The following is a 17,166-nucleotide window of genomic DNA, read 5'->3' on the forward strand; positions in this document are numbered from 1 at the left end:
TACCGGGGTACCGACTCACCGCGAACTTAGAGGCTTAAAAGGACACACGTTTGTTACCTGACAGTTCTGTGGGTGAAAAGTCCCAAAAAGGATCTCACCAGACTCAGATGGAGATGTCAACAGGGCCACCGCCCCTTCTGGAGGCTCAGGGAGACTGAGCAATTTAATCCAGGGAAACCTCACTACAGTGCAGTCGGGAGGTTTTGGCAAGGGAGCGCCTGTGTCCTACCCGCCCTGGTTTCCTCTGTCTCCATGTTCCGCACCACCAGCTACAGCAGGGAGACATCTCTTCCTCCGCCTCCTCCAGGTTGAAGGCACCCCTGTAATTCCAGGGGGCCGCCCGGATATTCCAGGACGATCTCCCCATCTCAGGGTCCTTGACCTAAGCACCTTCGCAGAGGCCCCTTTGCTGTGTGATGGATCATTTTCACAGGATCCGGGGTGAGGCTGGGGACCTCCCAGGCAGGGGGCATCATTCCGCGGACCACCACACTATTGACTCAGGTGACAACTAATGTCGGACGCCCGCCCCCACCCCCAAGTCTCTTCTAATTTCAGCAGTCTAGTAAAAGTCAAGCACACGTCAAGGCCCAAGGGAGACAAAGGCAAATCAGAAACCAGAACGCGAGGGACAGGACCAGGAAATTGCCCCAGGACTAGTCTCTTCCGAGTAGGTGCTGCTTGGTTTTCCAGACCTGGCTTTTCCCCACGGAAGGGGGACTTTGCTGGCGGAAATCTCCTCCACGGGAAGCGCGCAGGGCGGGGGGGGGGGGAAGGGACGGCAGAGGCAGAGTGGGACGCCCGGGCCCCCACTAACCCCTGCTGTGACCTCTGGCAGTGGGGGGAGGGTCTAAGTGAGCTCAAGGCAGGTTTCCGTGGACCCGCCCCCGCCTCAACCCGGGGATCCTGGTGCGCCCCCCCGGCGTCCACCAGGGGGCGCCGCGGCCCCGCCCCGCCCCGCCCCGCCCCGCCCCGCGAACGCACCTGTAAAGCAGCAGGCACGAGGCAGTTCTCAAACGACAGGTGTGGGTTCGCGCGCCCCAAGCTGCCAGACGTTCGGTAGCCCCGCGCTGGTGTCCAGCCCTGGTGCGGGGGGACTGGCTTGGCGGCTGAGCCCCTCAGGTGGAGCCATCGCACTGTGTCTCCTTCAAACCGGGCTCTGTGCAGAGAGAGAGAGAGAGAGAGAGAGACAGCGAGCGAGAGAGGTGTGTGGGCGCTTCTCCGGCTGGGGGACGTCCTCCCTCGTGTTCCTCTCAGGCGGGCGCAGTCGGCCGGGTGCTGACCGCCGCGTGGGCGCCACGACGGGCGCAGGGGGCGATGCGGGAGCTGCATGGAGAGGGAAGACGAACGGGAAGCAAATCAGTGTGGAGGGGAGAAGACGGAGGAGACCCGCAAGGAGAGGAAGGAGGCGGGGGGCGGGAAGAAGAGGAGAAGCCTCAGCGTTGAGATCCCGGCGGGAGCGGAGCTGGGGGCAGGGAGACCGCCTGCGCGTGGAGCCGGGTGGCGCGGGGAGGGGCGGAGAGTGAGGCGGGGCCGTTGCGTCCTGACCGGGGCGTGGCCTTATGTAAATGAGGCCGCGGTGGGCGCGGTAGGATTCCAGCGGGCGGTAGAATTCCCCGGGCTGTGGAAGCGCCCGAGCTGTGGCTCGGCTTGTCTGAGGACGACGTGTGTGGGGTGAGGATGGTCGAGACGGGAGTGGGTGCGGAGGGTTTTGGGGTGCGGGGAGGCCAGTGACCGTGTGTGTACAGTGTGGTGCGTGTGAGGCTGGGTTGGGGCGGAGGGGGAGGAAGTCATACTTACCTGGCAGGGGAGACACCATGATCAGGAAGGTGGTTTTCCCAGGGCGAGGCTTGCCCATTGCACTGCGGGCGTGCTGACCCCTGCGATTTCCCCAAATGTGGGAAACTCGACTGCATAGTTTGTGGTAGTGGGGGACTGCGTTCGCGCTCTCCCCTGGTCAGCGGTCTTTCAAAGACAGATGTGTCTGAGTGCTTCGTTGCCTTGTTCTTTCCTTTTCTCTTCTTACTTTAGAGTGTCTTTTACACAGCGGAGTAAACTGTTGCTCTTGTAGGCAGTTCTTTACTTGTGCTAGCTTTCGTATTCGTCTCGTGTGTGGTTGGTTGTCCCTCAGGTTTGGCGGTGGGAGCAATGTCCCTTGGGGAGTTCGAACTCTCCCCAAGTAATTCCCATTCCTGTCACCATGATCCTGATACAAAGGCTTTTGAGGGCTTTGCTTTTTTAAAAGCGGCGGGGGTGCTCTGAGCTCTCGCCACACATGAGGCACCAGGACTGGAAGTGGGAGCTCAGGACCTGACCTGAGTTGGGTTATGAGCTTGAGCCCAAGTCAGATGCTTCACCAACGGAGCCTCCTAGGCGCCCCACGGGTTCGCATTTCTTAGTGATGGCCTCAGTGCTTTCTCTGCAGGAGGGGAGGGAAGTGGGGCTGCAGTGGTCAACCATTGCCTGACCTCCCCATTTCCTGCCAGCAGGTACAAGGGAGCTCACAGGGGCCTAAGGCCAGTGCTACTCAGAGGTGTCTTTGGGGAAAAAAAAGAGAAAAGAAAATCACTCCAGGGCTGCCTGGGTAGCTGAGTGGTTGAGCGTCCGACTTTGGCCCAGGTCATGATCTCAGGGTTCCTGAGTTTAAGACCCACCTCCTGCTCTGGGCTGACAGCTCTGAGCCTGGAGCCTGCTTTGCATTATGTGTCTCCCTCTCTGCACTGCGCGCGCTCTCTCTTTCAAAAAATAAATAAGAACCGTTAAAAAAAAAAAAAAAGAAAAACACTCTGAAAGGAGGGGATTATATGGAAAAGACAAAAAGAATCACAGGGGGATTTGGTTGGGTTCCCACAGCGTCCCCGTGGGTTGGGGGAAAGGGGACTCTCACACAACAGGAACTCAGGAAACATGCACACAGGGATTGGAGCATATGGAAGGCATTTCACACATCTGTAAACATTTTGCCTAACGTGGAAATCGTGGTATGTGCTTGGCCGTCATAAGGTGCCTGAATCAGGAAATCTGGAGGTACTCTCCCTGAGGAAAGGATGAGGCAACTACCTTTGTTCTTGCAGAGCCATTCTGAGCCCTGAGAGAACCTTACATGTTGACTGACATTCCTCAAGATCAACGCAGAGACCCTACACTTTTAAGTTTGTTGGGTTTCCCGTGTGTGGCCAGAGGTCCCCTGGCGGACAACAGTTGACACGCGGAGTACAGAAGTAGGCCAAGAAACAGAATATTACCTGGATATACCACATTACTTACCGCCCTCACTCGTCTCACTGAACATGGGAGTGGGCATTTGAATACCTGGTATTCAACAAGGTTTATGGAAAAAAAAAAATGGACAGTTTGGGTTAATAGTTTAAATTGTTGTGTCCACACTGAAATCCATGGGCAGTGAAGAAAGTTTTCTAGGTTCTGAGTGTGGAAATGAGGGGCTAAAGGATAAAAACCAATTCTACAACTCAATGTAACTTTGGTAACTTAGTATCTTTCACACTTGACACAGTTTTCTTTCATTTTGTCTGACGCCCTGCTCCCGTGAGTAAGTCTAAATGTATTTGTACAAGAAAGTTGCTATCAATACAAAACATAAAATCCATACCATTGCGTTTGGCCCTGCTTATTCCTAACGGTATTTTAGGCTGGTTTCTAACTGCTTGTAGCCACGTTATGGCTCCCTCTGAAGGCAGCCCATTCTAGGTTCAGATACAGCATCATAAATAACTGTTCTGCAGTTGATGGAGATGTAGGTGGTTCCCGTGATTGCTCTTACAAACAATGCTGTGGAGGACATCTCTATCTCTATATCTCAGTCCTTACCTCTATCATCTTCATGCTCCCTTGTATATTTTTCCAGTACATATTTCTGTGAATGGAATTGCTCAGTTTAGAAATACATTTACAGGGGCACCTGGGTGGCTCAGTCGTTTTAGCGTCTGACATCAGTCCAGGTGATGATCCTGTGCTTCCTGGTTTCGAGCCCCGCATTTGGGTCTATGCTGACAGCTCGGAGCCTGGAACCTGCTTCCGGTTCTGTTTCTCCCTCTGTCTCTGCCCCTCCCCTGCTTACACTCTGTCTCTCTGTCTCTCAAAAATAAATAAACATTAAAAAAAATTTAGAAATATATTTGTACATACCTAATTTTCTAATTCCTGCCCTAGTGCCTTGCCCAGAAAATTTATGAATTCATATTCTCTATAATTTCAAGTATTTTTTGTTCCTCTCTCTTGCTGATACTGGATAGCATTTGTACCTACCATTTATTTTGCCAACAATTAACCCCTATTCAGAGATTTCCTCAAATGAGTTCACAGTCACTGGCCTCACTTACTTGACATCCCAGAAAAGCAGAAATCAACATGATTTTCTCTTTGCTCTCCTTCAAAGAGCAAAGAGAATGATTTTCTTTTTGCTCTTCTTCAAAGAGCAAAGAGAATAAAACATTTCCTGTTTTATGACTGCTCTTTTTTCTCAGATAATCTGAGCCAAGACCAGTGCACATATATCACTCTTACTTCGTGAGAGCTCCTGTCTTTTGGGTTCACAAATTCTTCTGGGTTTTGAGGGTGAGAGGCTGGTTCACCAAAGAGGTGTGAGATTGCGATTCCCTGACTTCTGTTGACAGAGGGCCCAGGTTGGAGCCAAGTGTGAACTCAACCTGAGTAATTAGGCCTCCATGATTGAGCTTGAGCAAAAGACAAATTGGAAAACAGAGACATTTAAGTTTGCATTTTCATTAAAATAGGACTTTACAAAATAGATCTTTTCTTTCTTTCTAGTCAAAAGAAGAGGAGAGGTTGCTTTGAAAAGACTTTGGGAGAACATAATACAGTGGCTGTTACATTGCTCTCCTTGAATTGATTTGCCTGTGCGGGTAAGTGGTTCTTGCTATAAAACCTTGTCTGGTAGCTCAAGAGAACAAGAAGCTAGAAAAAAACTCTTCCATAGAAGATGGAGAAATTTGATAGATTTACAAATAATTATGTAGAATTAAGGGTTCTACCATGTTTCTTTGGCAACATTAAAGAGACATTTCTCCAGCACTTGAAATGCCCTTCACAGTGTCCCTGATGTTACAAGGGCTTGGGAGCAGTCATGTGAAAGTGAGGAACAGATTGCTACTGTGGTTTTTTCATACTTTTTTCTTTATAGAGATTAGCACACAAGTTTCAAAACATTACAAGGTTCAGCGGATTAGAAATAAGCATCCGAACTTCCCCATTGCTGCATATTAACAAATGACAAAACAGTAGTTTCTGACAACAAACGTTTGTTATCTCCCAGTCCTGCAGATCAGAAGTCTGGCAGATGAGGCTGCTTCTCTGCTTGAAGAATTGATGAGTATGTTGCCCCCACCTGAACAGGTCTGACAGTGACCTTGTTGTGGTTGTCTCTCCCATGAGGAGCCACCCTCACCATCTCCCTCCTCTGGGGTCCTCTTCCCTGATCTGATTTCCATCTGTCATGATTGTTTCCACATACCCAGATGGCTTAGGAGGAGCCTAGATCTTTGGAGTCCCAGAACTGATCTCTGCCATCTCCTACTCCAGGAAGAGAATAAAGGGACAGAGGTCTTCATGAAGAAATGACCTCCATGAGGGATGACATCCCCCAGTGAATGGAACAGAGGAGGAAACTATAGGGCAGTGGAGGTGCTAAAAGCCCAGATCACGGAAGCAGGACCCACTTCCCAGAAATGTCCCCATTTCCCATTGAAAGCCATCTTGAACGAGGGACTTGATCTCAAAGCTGAATCAGTCTGGTGAGCACTGGGGTTTTCAGAGTCTGCATCCTATGCTCATTGTTTACTAATGGGCTTCTTCCTTACCTGGGAATCTCCTTGGAATTTTTTTCTGAGATGCAGCTTCTTATCCCCATGGGATTTGAACAGGCACCACAGTGACTCTGATGTAGGTGACCTTCAGCCCCAAAGCTGGTGCCCAGGGACTGGAGCCCTGTCTGCTGCACGATGTCACATTTCACATCCAACACCCCAATGGTTCATGCTGCCTTCTATTTACAGTATATGTTCTCTATTTTACATGAGGAAAAGGTGCTCTAAAAGATAATAAAATCATCCACCAAAGTGTATGTGACATGTGGTAAAGCTGGTTTTGGAATCCTGGAATGTTTTTTTAATGCTGTGCTTTTATTGCTTTGTCACACATCTGGGATAGGGTTTGTTTGGAAATGTGGTTGGGACTAGAGATCGGTAAAAGGCAGTTGTTCCTGATAACTGTTATTTATCTGCTTGACAAGTATTTACTGAACGTTTTCCCTGGCAGGCTCTTAATGGAGGCGCTGCGGAGACGGGATGAACAGGGCAGGCAGAGCGCCCGCTGTCAGGAAGATGATTTTCCAGCCCAGGAGATCGGTGTCTTATAGATAACCACATCAATACATTTTAATTTCTGCTGTGATGAATTTTACTTAATTGTTGAGTACCTTGGGCCCATTGTGTGAGGCAGGCTTGAAAATCAAATGAATATAAACAATAGGACTGTAGAAGTATGACAAGGAAGTGTCCCAGGAAAGTTCCTTGCAACATTTTTGTTTTAACGGGGGCAGGGTGGGTACTGATGTTTGATCAGTGTCCTCTGAAATTCAGATGTGGGTTCCTGGAGGGTGTGATAGGAGAGTCCAAGGGAAGCTTGCGGCCAAGACACCTGTTGGTGTGTGTGCTGCCATCAAGCGATGAGGGAGTTTGGGAAAATCTCCTCATCTCTCTGGGCCTCAGTTTCCTTGTCTGTAAGATAAGGTTGTCATTCAACTTCTCCAAAGTCCCTTGCCGCTCAGTCTCTCTGAGAGCACGAGGGACTGAGGTGCCTGTTAAACGTGTCCTGAGGACTGTGGCTGAGACCTGACTTGGTCCCTTGTCTGTGTGTCTCCTGCAGGAGCCCGGCTGAGCCCACACTGGAAACAGAGGACCGAGGGAGCCGATGGAAGACAGAAAATCAGCAGGTGTGGAGCATGAGAATGACCCAGAGAAGGACAAGGTAATGGTGGAACGGTGGCTGCCCAAGGACCTGAGAATACGGGCAAGTGGAGCTCAGAACAATCTGGAGAAACTGAGGAACGCGTACAGTAGCATCCAACCCTGCAAGGAGCAGCCTGAGGCGAGCAGTGAGGACTGGGGGTGTAACGCACTCCACAGTGAACGGTGCACCGGCCAGGGAGCCCCACAGGACGGACGGGGGTTGGTTTGCACTGCCGGGAAGCACCGTTTCTAAGGGTAGGATGGTGTGACCATGAGGCTCTGCCCCAGTCCCTGAGCTTCGACGTTGGAGCTGCCCTGACAGTGGATGGCCTCCAAGGAAGTGTGGGTTTGGAGGGATCAATGGTGTTTGGATCAGATTTGGAGATGTCCATTCTTACCTCAAATCGTTTTGCCCTAAGGCCAAGAGGGCCAGGGCAGGGGACCCTTGCATTTGAAGTCATAATACTAATAATATTCTTCTGAATTTCTGGTCAGGAATGTGGAAGGCTTTACACATAATATCTGTTGACCAGTGATTTTCTTGACTATTGGTTGAGGGCTTCATTTTCCTGAGGCTGTGTTCAGAACTTGGAAATCAATACGATTTCCCGAGGAAGACAAAGCAGTGGGAGAACGATGCAAACACAATGTGGTAGCTCTCCTACACTGGGGTGTTGTGTTGTGACAGAGCAGAGGATTGGTGTGGGGGGCCAGGCCCAGGACATCTCTTCCCCATGACAGAGTGAGCCATTGAGAGGAATCCCCGAGGAGAACCCCGTCTTCATCAGAGCTCACCACAGGGCAGTGTCCTGGGACATGGAGAGGGTAGGGCAGCTTCCTCTCTGAGGGAGGGGATTTGCTACCTCTTGGGAGAAAGCAGGGGACCCCTGACTGGACATTTGTGACTGGAATGGAGTTGAGATGGTCAGAGATTGGCAGCAACTTGTATTTGATCAGTGAAAGGAAGTCCCTGAGGGCCTCCTCAGTGCTTGGCTCGGTGCTAGGAACCCCGAATACAGTGGTGAATAACACATTCTCCCAACTGTCCTGGGGATCTCAGTGTGGTAAACAGGAAGTCATGAGAAGTGTAGTGCTGGTGGGTTCCTTGGAGGAAATGACCAAAGCTGCCTGGCTATGACCTCGGTGATTGTCCTGGTCTGCCTGTGTGTTTTCCAACAGCTGGGTGACCTGCCTTGGCCCAACAGCCCTGGAGCCTCAGCCACATTTCAGCCTTTTAGGACACGACTGACACCCGGGACCCATGGTGGCTTCAACCAGTCAATACTGCCAAGGTCTTCAGAGGAAACGGCTGGCATCTGTGGCTACTACCCACTATGTCTTGGCCAGCTGGGGAAACGGAGGCAACTTCACTAAATCTCATAGGGTCATCCTCTCCATAATGACCAGTGATGATCTGTCTTCCTCTCTGGTAAGTTAAATGCTTTCTGGTCTTCCATATTCTCTCGCCACATAAAAACTAATATAAATATTGGCCCAATTTTAGAACAAGGAATTCACGTACAAAGGGAGTAGAGCAACTTCCAAGCTTCAGTGAGAACGTACAGAAACTCTTACAACTGAATAATAATAGGATACATCACTCCAAAGTTGCGTAAAAGATGCGTATGGCCATTCTGGAACAGGCACTTGAGTCATCCACCATTCTTCTTCTTTTTAAAATCGCTGTGATAATTCAAGATCCTTTCCATTTCCATATGAAGTGTTGGATCAGCTTAGAAATGTTTGCTAGCATGTCTGCTGGAATTTTGATTGGCCTTGTATCAGATCTGTAGGTCAATTTGGGAAGAATTGACATGTAAACCATATTGAGGTCTTCCAATCCACAGCAAATTTTACCTCTCCATGTGTTTAGTTCATTAATTTCTCAAGGTAATGCTGTGTAGTGTTCAGTGTACTGTTCTGACACGTATTTTGTGTGATAAGACAGTGCAAGAAGAGAATTGGTCAAGAGTCTTTTAAGTTTATTTTTATCTATTCTGAGAGGACTATAGAGAGCAAGCAGGCAAGGGTCAGAGACAGAGGGAGACAGAATCCCAAGCAGGCTCCACACAGTGAGCACAAACCCTGAAGTGGGGCTCGATCTCAGGAACTGTGGGAGCATGACCAGAACCAAAATCACCAGTCGGACACTTAACCAGCTGAGCCACCCAGGCGCTCCTGGTCAAAAGTCTCGAAGAAGAAATACCTCACAAAACAAGATATACACATGGCCAAAAAGCACTTGAAAAGATGCTCCGCTGGAAACCACTTAAAGGCATAAAGTTGAAGAAAAATCAAAATGGCTTCACTGATGTTTTCGCAGGTTCGATTTTAAACTAAGTAACCTTTTCCTTGTCTTCTGCAAAGCTCCCCTCCTCCCTTCTTAGCCTTCTGTATCAGGAAGCAGGTACACCCCAGGACATGAGGAAGGAGGGTAGCGGCATGTACACAGTTGCTGTCACTACTGGCTACACCTTGATTTTCCCGATAAGACCCCCGACCCCTTCCTCCAGGGGCAGGAGCTGGCAGTTTTTGAAGGCCTTAGCCTGCTGTCGTCCTCTTTGCCTGGGAAAGCAAGAAAGCTGTTAGTGTTCCTCCTTATCTCAGACTCTGTCTTTGTGGTATATTTTGGCTCCAAAGCACGGAGGTCAGTTTTCCGGAACACACTCAGTCATCAGGAGGAACACAAGTTAATGCTACCGTGAGTTAGCGTTACACGTCCATCGCCATGGGTTAAAATGAAGAAGACCGGAAATATATGTGGTGAGGATGTGAAGTCACTAGAAGTTTCCAACACTTGTGGTACACACCGATCTGTACATGAATACTCCCCATCGCTTTCTTCACAGTGGCTAAACCCTGGAGACCACACAGAGGCCACTAGTAGGTGACTGTATAAATCGACAGGATGTAGCCGTTCGGAGGAATACTACTTCGCGATAAAAAAGCACGAACTGGCGATACGCGCAGTAATATGGATGGATTTCAGAATCCTTATGCTGCACCAAGGAATGTAGGCACCAAAGCGTTCCACCTACCTAGAGTTGTTAAAAAATGCAAACCCACCTGTAGGGTCAGTGGTTGCGTGGGGCTGAGGCGGAGACAGTGATGGACTGCAAAGGGCCACAAGGGAAGTTGTGAGCTGGAAGAAATGCCGTGTCTTGATGGTAGCTGGAGTTTGATTTTGCTGTGCATTTAATTGTACGCCTTATTTACTGTTTTAATGTTTATTTATTTATTCTGAGATTGAGCAGGGAAGGGGGAGAGAGAGAGGGAGAGCAAGATAATCCCAAGCAGGTTCCACACTGTCAGCACAGCACCCGATGTGTGGGCTTGAATCACTAGCCGTGAGATCATGGCCTGAGACAAAGTCCAGAGAGTCAGATGCTTAACTAACTGGGCCACCCATACCCCACATGGTTCACTTTCAAAATGCCATCTAACGTACCCAAAGTATCCCTCGGTAGCATTCGTGTGATAATCTAGTGTATTTCTCCATACCAACCGTGAGCATTTAGAAACTGAAATTTAAAAACAATAAAAATTAAACTCAATAAACATAATAGAGATTCACATCCACACAATCATTAAATGCATAAGAACACATATAAGGAAGACTCCAGACAACTATTGCTGACAGAAATTAAAGGAGATCTAGATACATATAAAAGTGTATACAGCACCTTCACAGATGAGAAGATCCAATCTTGTTGGAATACCAAATCAATATTACCCTGATTCCTATTGGAGTAGGCATTTTGGGGGGAAGTTACCAACTAATTCTAAAATGTATGTGGAAGGGTGCCTGGATGGCTTGGTCGGGTCCCCGTCCAGCACTGGATTCTGGCTCAGGTCATGATCTCATGCTTCATGGGTTTGAGCCCCGGAGGCATTGGGCTCCATCCTGACAGCGTGGAGCCTGCCAGGGAATCTCTCTCCCTCCCCCTCTCTCTCTGCCCCTCCCGTACTCACTTTCTCCATCAACATAAAGAACTTAGAAAAAAAGTATAAAAACCTGGATTTCATAAAGTATTAAATCCTTCGTTGATCATAAATCACTATTTAAAAAGTGAAAAGACACACCCTCTCCCTCTCTGTCTGCCCCTCCCCCTCTCAAAATATGTAAAATTTAAAAAGTCATCATAAAATACACAGTGAAAACACAATCCACAGTCCAGGAATAATTCCTTGCAATACCTCATATATGGCAACGACCTTATCCAAAATACAGAAAGAACTTACACACATCACAAAGAAAATTACAGACAACCGAGCTTATTGATGAGGAAAAGATCTCAAAAGGAGCTTCATAAAAGAAGATACCCAAATGACCAAGAGCATTCGAAAACTAAACCGAGCACTAACAGCTAGCAGAATGGCTAAAATCAAAAGGACCGAGAATACCAGGTATGTGGGAATGTAGAGAAACTGGGACTGCCTATCTTTGGGCGGAAATCTAGAAGGAGACAAAGCCTTTGCAAAAGTCTGTGTCAGTTTCTCTGCTTTCCCCAAGCATTTTATTCCTAGGATGTGTACCTGGGAGGAACCAGTGGGTGTCTGCACAAACACAGTTTGTACATGATTATTTGTCCTTACTCTGTGTGTGATAACCAAAACTAGATCTGTCCAGCAGGAACACGGATAGTCAAATTGTGCTATAATCCCCAAGCAGAGTATTTCTCGGCAGCATCAGCACCAATGGCTGACACACAGCTAATCAGGACGATATCTCAAAACCAGACACCGAGTGAGAGAACACAGAACATAGGAGAACATACGACATCATTGCAGTTATATGAAGTGTAAGAACAAGCAAAAGTCGTCTAGGGTGAGAATTCAGAGTGTGTTTGTGTTTGGAAATGGGTATTGACTGGCAAGGAGCAGAAGAGAACTTTGCGCCACGGACGAAAGTGTTCTATATCTCGATCTGGGTGGTGACAGGATGCATACGTACGTTAAATTCATTGAGCTGTGTGCTTGCGGTTTGTGCGTTTTGCTCTAGGTCAATTCGACCCCAATAAAGAACTGTTAGAATTGAAAAAGAGAGAGATGACCGAGCCGAAAAGAGAATAACAAATGACAGGAGATCGGTAACAAATATTGAACATGAACATCACAATAAGAATGTCTTGAGGAGAAACCCAAAGCGATTCAACAGAACAAACACTAAAAAGTATAATTTCATGAAAAACAGGAGAGTGAGAATGACAAGTTCAAATAAGATTAGAATGGCATGTTGCTGCCTTAGGAAAGTCACTCTAGAGCAATAAACACTGAGACGTATTCCAGCAAAAGTACTGTCAGTCGCTTTGATGTGGGGTACAAGGTTGGCTTTCGAGGCCATCCAAGATTCCTTTGGCTCTTTGGGGTCTTTTCTGGTTGCATACAAAGTTGAGGATTGCTTGTTGTAGCTCTGTGGAAAAGGTTGGTGGTATTTTGATAGGGATTGCAGTCAATGTGTGGATTGCTTTGGTTAGTATCAACATTTTAACGACATCTGTTCTTCTAATCCATGAGCATGGGAAGTTTTTCCATTTCTTTCTGCCCTCTTCAGTGCCTTTCGTAAGGGTTCTCTAGTTTTCAGAGTGCAGATCTTTTACGTCTTTGGTTGGGTTCATTCCTAAGTATCTTATGGTTTTAGGTGCAATTGTACATGGTTTCAACTCCTCGATTTCTCTTTGTGGTGCTTCATTATTGATGTGTGGGAACGCAAGAGATTTCTGTACGTTGATTTTGTGTCCTGGGACTTTACTGAATTCGTGTATCAGTTCTAGCAATGACGTGGATGGAGCGAGAGTGTATTATGCTAAGTGAAGTCAGTCAGCCAGAGAAGGACACGTATCATATGATTTCACTCATCTGTGGAATTTAAGAAACCCAATAGATGAACAATGGGCGGTTGGTAAAGAGAGAGGCAAACCATGAAACAGACTCTTAAGTATAGAGAGCAAACTGAGGGTTTGTTAACCTCCGTTCTATTAAATATGAGGGTAGGCTAAATGAACGTAATCAAATAGCATCAAGTTTATAGATGTTTCCAAAGTAGGTGGTCACTACATGTATTCAAGGACATACGTATAAATTAACATTTTGACAGTTCGAAAGAGATCTTGTGAGAGACACATGAAATCCGTAAGTGACAAGCATGAAAGATGGTTGTTTAGTGACATTATAAAAACAACAAAAAAAAAACAACTCACACATAGAGAAGGAATCGAGGATATAAGGATATCCAACATCAGTTTAATGGAAAGCCAAAATGGTGCCCCAAGAGGGGATAAGAAAGCCTCATAACACAGGAAAACAGCCAGAAGAACAGTGAGAGTTGGGACAAAATATTTTTCTCAAGTAAATATTTATTCACTTAGTATTATACCCTGACTCCTGTCTTACACTTTTTAATGGATAGAGGACAAACTAGAGAGACCCAGAGAAGAACATCATGACAGTCTAAGCCTTTGGAATCTTTCACTCACTGGAAAAGCCTGAAGGTCTGTTTGACCTTAAAGAGAAGTGGGGTGGCTTGATGACAGCCCTTTAGTAAAACTTGGGAAACTATTTCTGCCTTGATGTTTTTATGCACACACAAGAATGAACAGTGAGAACGATGCTGAGATGTGTTTGGAAAGAGATGGGGTCTGTGGCACCTGGGTGGCTCATTGGGTTGAGTGTCTGATTCTTGATTTTGGCTCAGGTCATGATCTCACGGTTCATGAGATCAAGCCTCCTGTACGGTACTGTGCAGATAGCACAGAGTCTGCTTGGGATTCTCTCTCTCTCCCACTCCCTCCACCCCATCCCGCTCACGTGCTCGTGCTTTCTCTCAAAATAAATAAATAAACTTAAAACAGAGACAGACAGAGAGAGATATGGGATCTGTGGTATTAGCACAAGGGTAGACAACTACTGAGAGTGGCCACTGAGGGGTGGTCCCCATCAGTATTGACCTTCAGGGGAGACTAGGCAGCCTTGGGTATCCGCGTAGCCTTGGCACCTGGAAGGCAGTGGCTCCCAAGGTTCCATGACACCCCCCGCGTTCCAATTCTGTTATTGCAACTGCAGACCGTCACCTGGCGTGCCGGGTGCTCGGTCTGTCATTCCGGTTGGAGTCTGAGCTACAGGCAGTGCCTCGGGCTCTCGACTCTGGCATCTCAAACCTTCTTTTTTGTAGCTGCTGACTCTCCAGTGCTGTGGGGTGTTGTTCAAGTTGTTCCCAATAGTAAGTAAAGAATTGCTGTATCCTCGCCCCTCAGTCCTGATTGAACCTACTTGATTTCACTTGTTTTTAACCCGTCATGTGTTTGGTTTCTTCTCCCCAGTCCCCAGCTCTACCTCTTCTGCCACATGTCACCATGGCAGCACCTCTTGACCCGGTGTCTGATCCAGGGACAGAAATGAGCCTCCTGGAGCTCAACCAGGAGCTTCAATCCAAGCTGGAAGCAAGCCAGCAGGACTTCCGAGACCTCAGAGAGAAATTCCTTGTATCCGAAGCTACTGCCTACTCCCTGGCCAACCAGCTGCAGAAATATAGTAAGTCCTACAAGGTCAGGGTCACCAAAGTGATGACTGTCTGTATTCCTGGAGACAGGAATTGGCTTTGTGTGGAGAGAAAACGAAAGCCCTCTCCGGACTTTGTCTTCTCTATTTCCATCGTCACGATCAATTCCATTGTGACCACAATCCAGGAAAAGTAGCAGTGGGTATTTCTTAATGTATGTTTGTTGGTTTTGAGAGAGACAGTGTTAGTCGGGGTGGAGCAGGGAGAGTGGGAGATAGAGGATCCCAAGCAGGCTCGGTGCTGTCAGCACAGAGGCTGACGTGGGGCTCGATCTCAGGAATGCGAGATCATGTTCTGAGCCAAAATCAAGAGTTGGACGCTTAACAGACTAAAGCTCCCGGGGGACCCAGTGGAAGTGGGTGTCTTACCCTCATTTTGCCGAGGATGGGAAGAATGGGGAAAACGAGACTAGCAGTTTCTCCAGGTTGGTTTGCAGTGCTGTACAGTGTGGGGTTACAGTTAACTTTCTAGTGATTGATTCCTGACGCAGACCCGGAAATGCCTGGTCCTCTCAGGATCCTGTGTATGTGTGTGTGTCACATCCTGCATCACTGTTGGCCTGCGTGTCTCGGACTAATGAACTCCATCACGTCCCACTTCTCTGAGGTTCCAATGGCAAAGCAGCGAGCTGTTTCACTGGGGAAACTTGCTGATGGTGCACACGGGGCGCGGGCGGGGACCAGGAGACACGGCCAGCTTGCAAGGAGCTGGAAGATGGGTCTGCTTTCCCTGAAACTGCGGTATCCACGAGGAATGCCGTCCAGACAGTGACTCCCCTGATGAGAGGGAAGCCATGCTTCGTGGGCACAGGCTCTGCTTCCTGAGTCCTCGGTAGCCATTGACACCCTGTGGCGAGGTAGAGGGCATTTCAAGGCCCATCAGACAATCTGTGCTCCCTCCTGTGTCTCTCCCTGAGCTGGGGAACCTTCAAGGATGCAGGATGGCCAGCAGGGCCAGGCCTGGCCAGGAGTCAAGTGGCCCGGTGAGAATGAGGGTGAGCGGGGGAGACCACAGCCCCGGTGACCGCCCAAGCCAGTGTGTGGAGCTGGCCCTCCCCCACGGTCAGCCCGGAATGGGGAGGCCAGCTGCCTGTTCATTCAGAGGGGGCTGCCATGGCGGGAGGAATCCTGAGTTAGGGGCATGTGTGCAGCGGGGCGATGGGAAGGAATCCTGACGACTCTGAGCCCGAACTGTTGCCGTTTCCTTACCAAGAGTTTTCCATAAAACAAGGGGAGGTGGGATTACAAATGACTGATGGGGAGAAAAGTAATGTTGGAAGCGGCTCTTTAGCAAGGTGAAGAGATGATGAGCTTTGGGGAAAGGACAAGCAAAGTTTTCTTTGCATCTTTCCTGATAACCGTGACACAAGTGCGGGAAACCACCTGTGAAGACGACGAAGGAAGACATCACCCAGGAGCTTGGGGTGGAGGGAACACAGTCTGGCTCTGGGCCAGTCTTCCTGTGCTCCCCGCCATGCTGCCCTGCCCCGATTTCTGTGCCTCACATTCCTCCTCTGTGATCCTGCTGCTGTCATAGTACCTGCTGCTTTGAGTGGAGGGGACGGGCAGTGAGAGAGGGACACAGGATCCGAGAAGTGGGCTCTGCGCTGAGAGCAGTGAGCCTGCTGCGGGGGCTTGCACTCACGAACCACGAGGTCATGACCCGAGCCCAAGGCGAAGCTCGCCTGACTGAGCCACTCAGGCGCCCCACCCCGTCTGCTGCTTCTGATACCACAAGCTTTGTTAGTGTTTGGCCGTATCGCTTTCAGGTCCTTCTGGTCTTACGCGTTATAGTGCACACAAGAGTATGCGGGTGAACTTTTTGCCTTTGAGATATGTGCTCATTATCCAACTCAAGGGAACCATGAGTCAGTCCTGTGGTCCTAAGGGCCTCACTTCATGTCCCTGCTTAGTGTCCTACCTAAGAGGCTGCCAGCTCGGGTGAGTGGCCGTGATCAGGGTGAGTGTCAGGGGATGTGGATTCTGATTCTGCCAAATCCCAGTCATTCACCTTGTCTAGTTCCTGTCCACGCCTTGGAGCTGCTCTTCCCTCAGCTCTAAAACAGGGAGGTATCAAATACCGTGTAGCTGGGGGGCTGAGGAATGAGATGCGCAGAGCCCGATGCTGGGGTTACATTGTCCTGGGGTACACCCCGCCCCCCTCCCTGGAGGCAGCGAGCACAGCGGCACGTGTAGCTTGTCCACTGAGGCCGGTGTCTGTGTTCTCAGAGTGTGAAGAGTTGAAAGACATCATCGAATCCGTGCTGGGGGAGACGCTGCAGCGTAAGCAGGGGAAGTTGGCAGAGACCTTGACCGAGAAGCTCAGGTAAGGAGGGCTCCGTGGCTGGTGGGAGGCCGTAGGCATCTCTGACTCCTGTCAGCGACAGGTCTGGGCCAGGAGAAGGGCAGAAACTTGCCTGGCACACAGGTGCACACACACATCTGTCAAACAGTGAAGACAGCAGTACCTGGTGTATTGCGGACTCCAATTATTCGGGGCCTCGCTCAATGTTTGTATTTTTTTTTTTTAATTTATTTAAATCCAAATGAGTTCGCATATAGTGTATAAATGGTTTCCGCAGGAGATTTTAGGGTATCATCTCTTACAAATGACACCAGGTGC

At 48.7% G+C, this 17,166-nt stretch overlaps 1 protein-coding gene, 1 long non-coding RNA gene and 1 other non-coding gene across 3 annotated transcripts in view; all 3 read left to right on the forward strand.

Moving 5' to 3' along the window:
- The first annotated feature begins 1,631 nt into the window (after positions 1-1,631).
- On the forward strand, positions 1,632-5,489 carry LOC122240824. Its single transcript, XR_006220531.1, has 3 exons — positions 1,632-1,674; positions 4,789-4,883; positions 5,294-5,489. It is a non-coding gene; the product is annotated as an uncharacterized LOC122240824 (long non-coding RNA).
- Positions 1,793-1,956, forward strand: LOC122241788. Its single transcript, XR_006222010.1, has one exon. It is a non-coding gene; the product is annotated as a U1 spliceosomal RNA (small nuclear RNA).
- Positions 5,490-6,535: 1,046 nt separating the features above from the next.
- The window catches only part of LOC122240821 (neuroblastoma breakpoint family member 6-like), a 31,853-nt gene continuing 21,222 nt past the window's right edge, over positions 6,536-17,166 (forward strand). The window contains 5 exon segments of the mRNA XM_042993920.1: positions 6,536-7,005; positions 8,166-8,252; positions 8,254-8,415; positions 14,306-14,516; positions 16,773-16,869. Coding sequence (XP_042849854.1) covers positions 6,949-7,005; positions 8,166-8,252; positions 8,254-8,415; positions 14,306-14,516; positions 16,773-16,869 — 614 coding nt within the window. The 5' untranslated portion in view covers positions 6,536-6,948.

This window comes from Panthera tigris, chromosome C1, assembly GCF_018350195.1.
Source record: "Panthera tigris isolate Pti1 chromosome C1, P.tigris_Pti1_mat1.1, whole genome shotgun sequence".
In the NCBI taxonomy this organism is placed as follows: domain Eukaryota; kingdom Metazoa; phylum Chordata; class Mammalia; order Carnivora; family Felidae; genus Panthera; species Panthera tigris.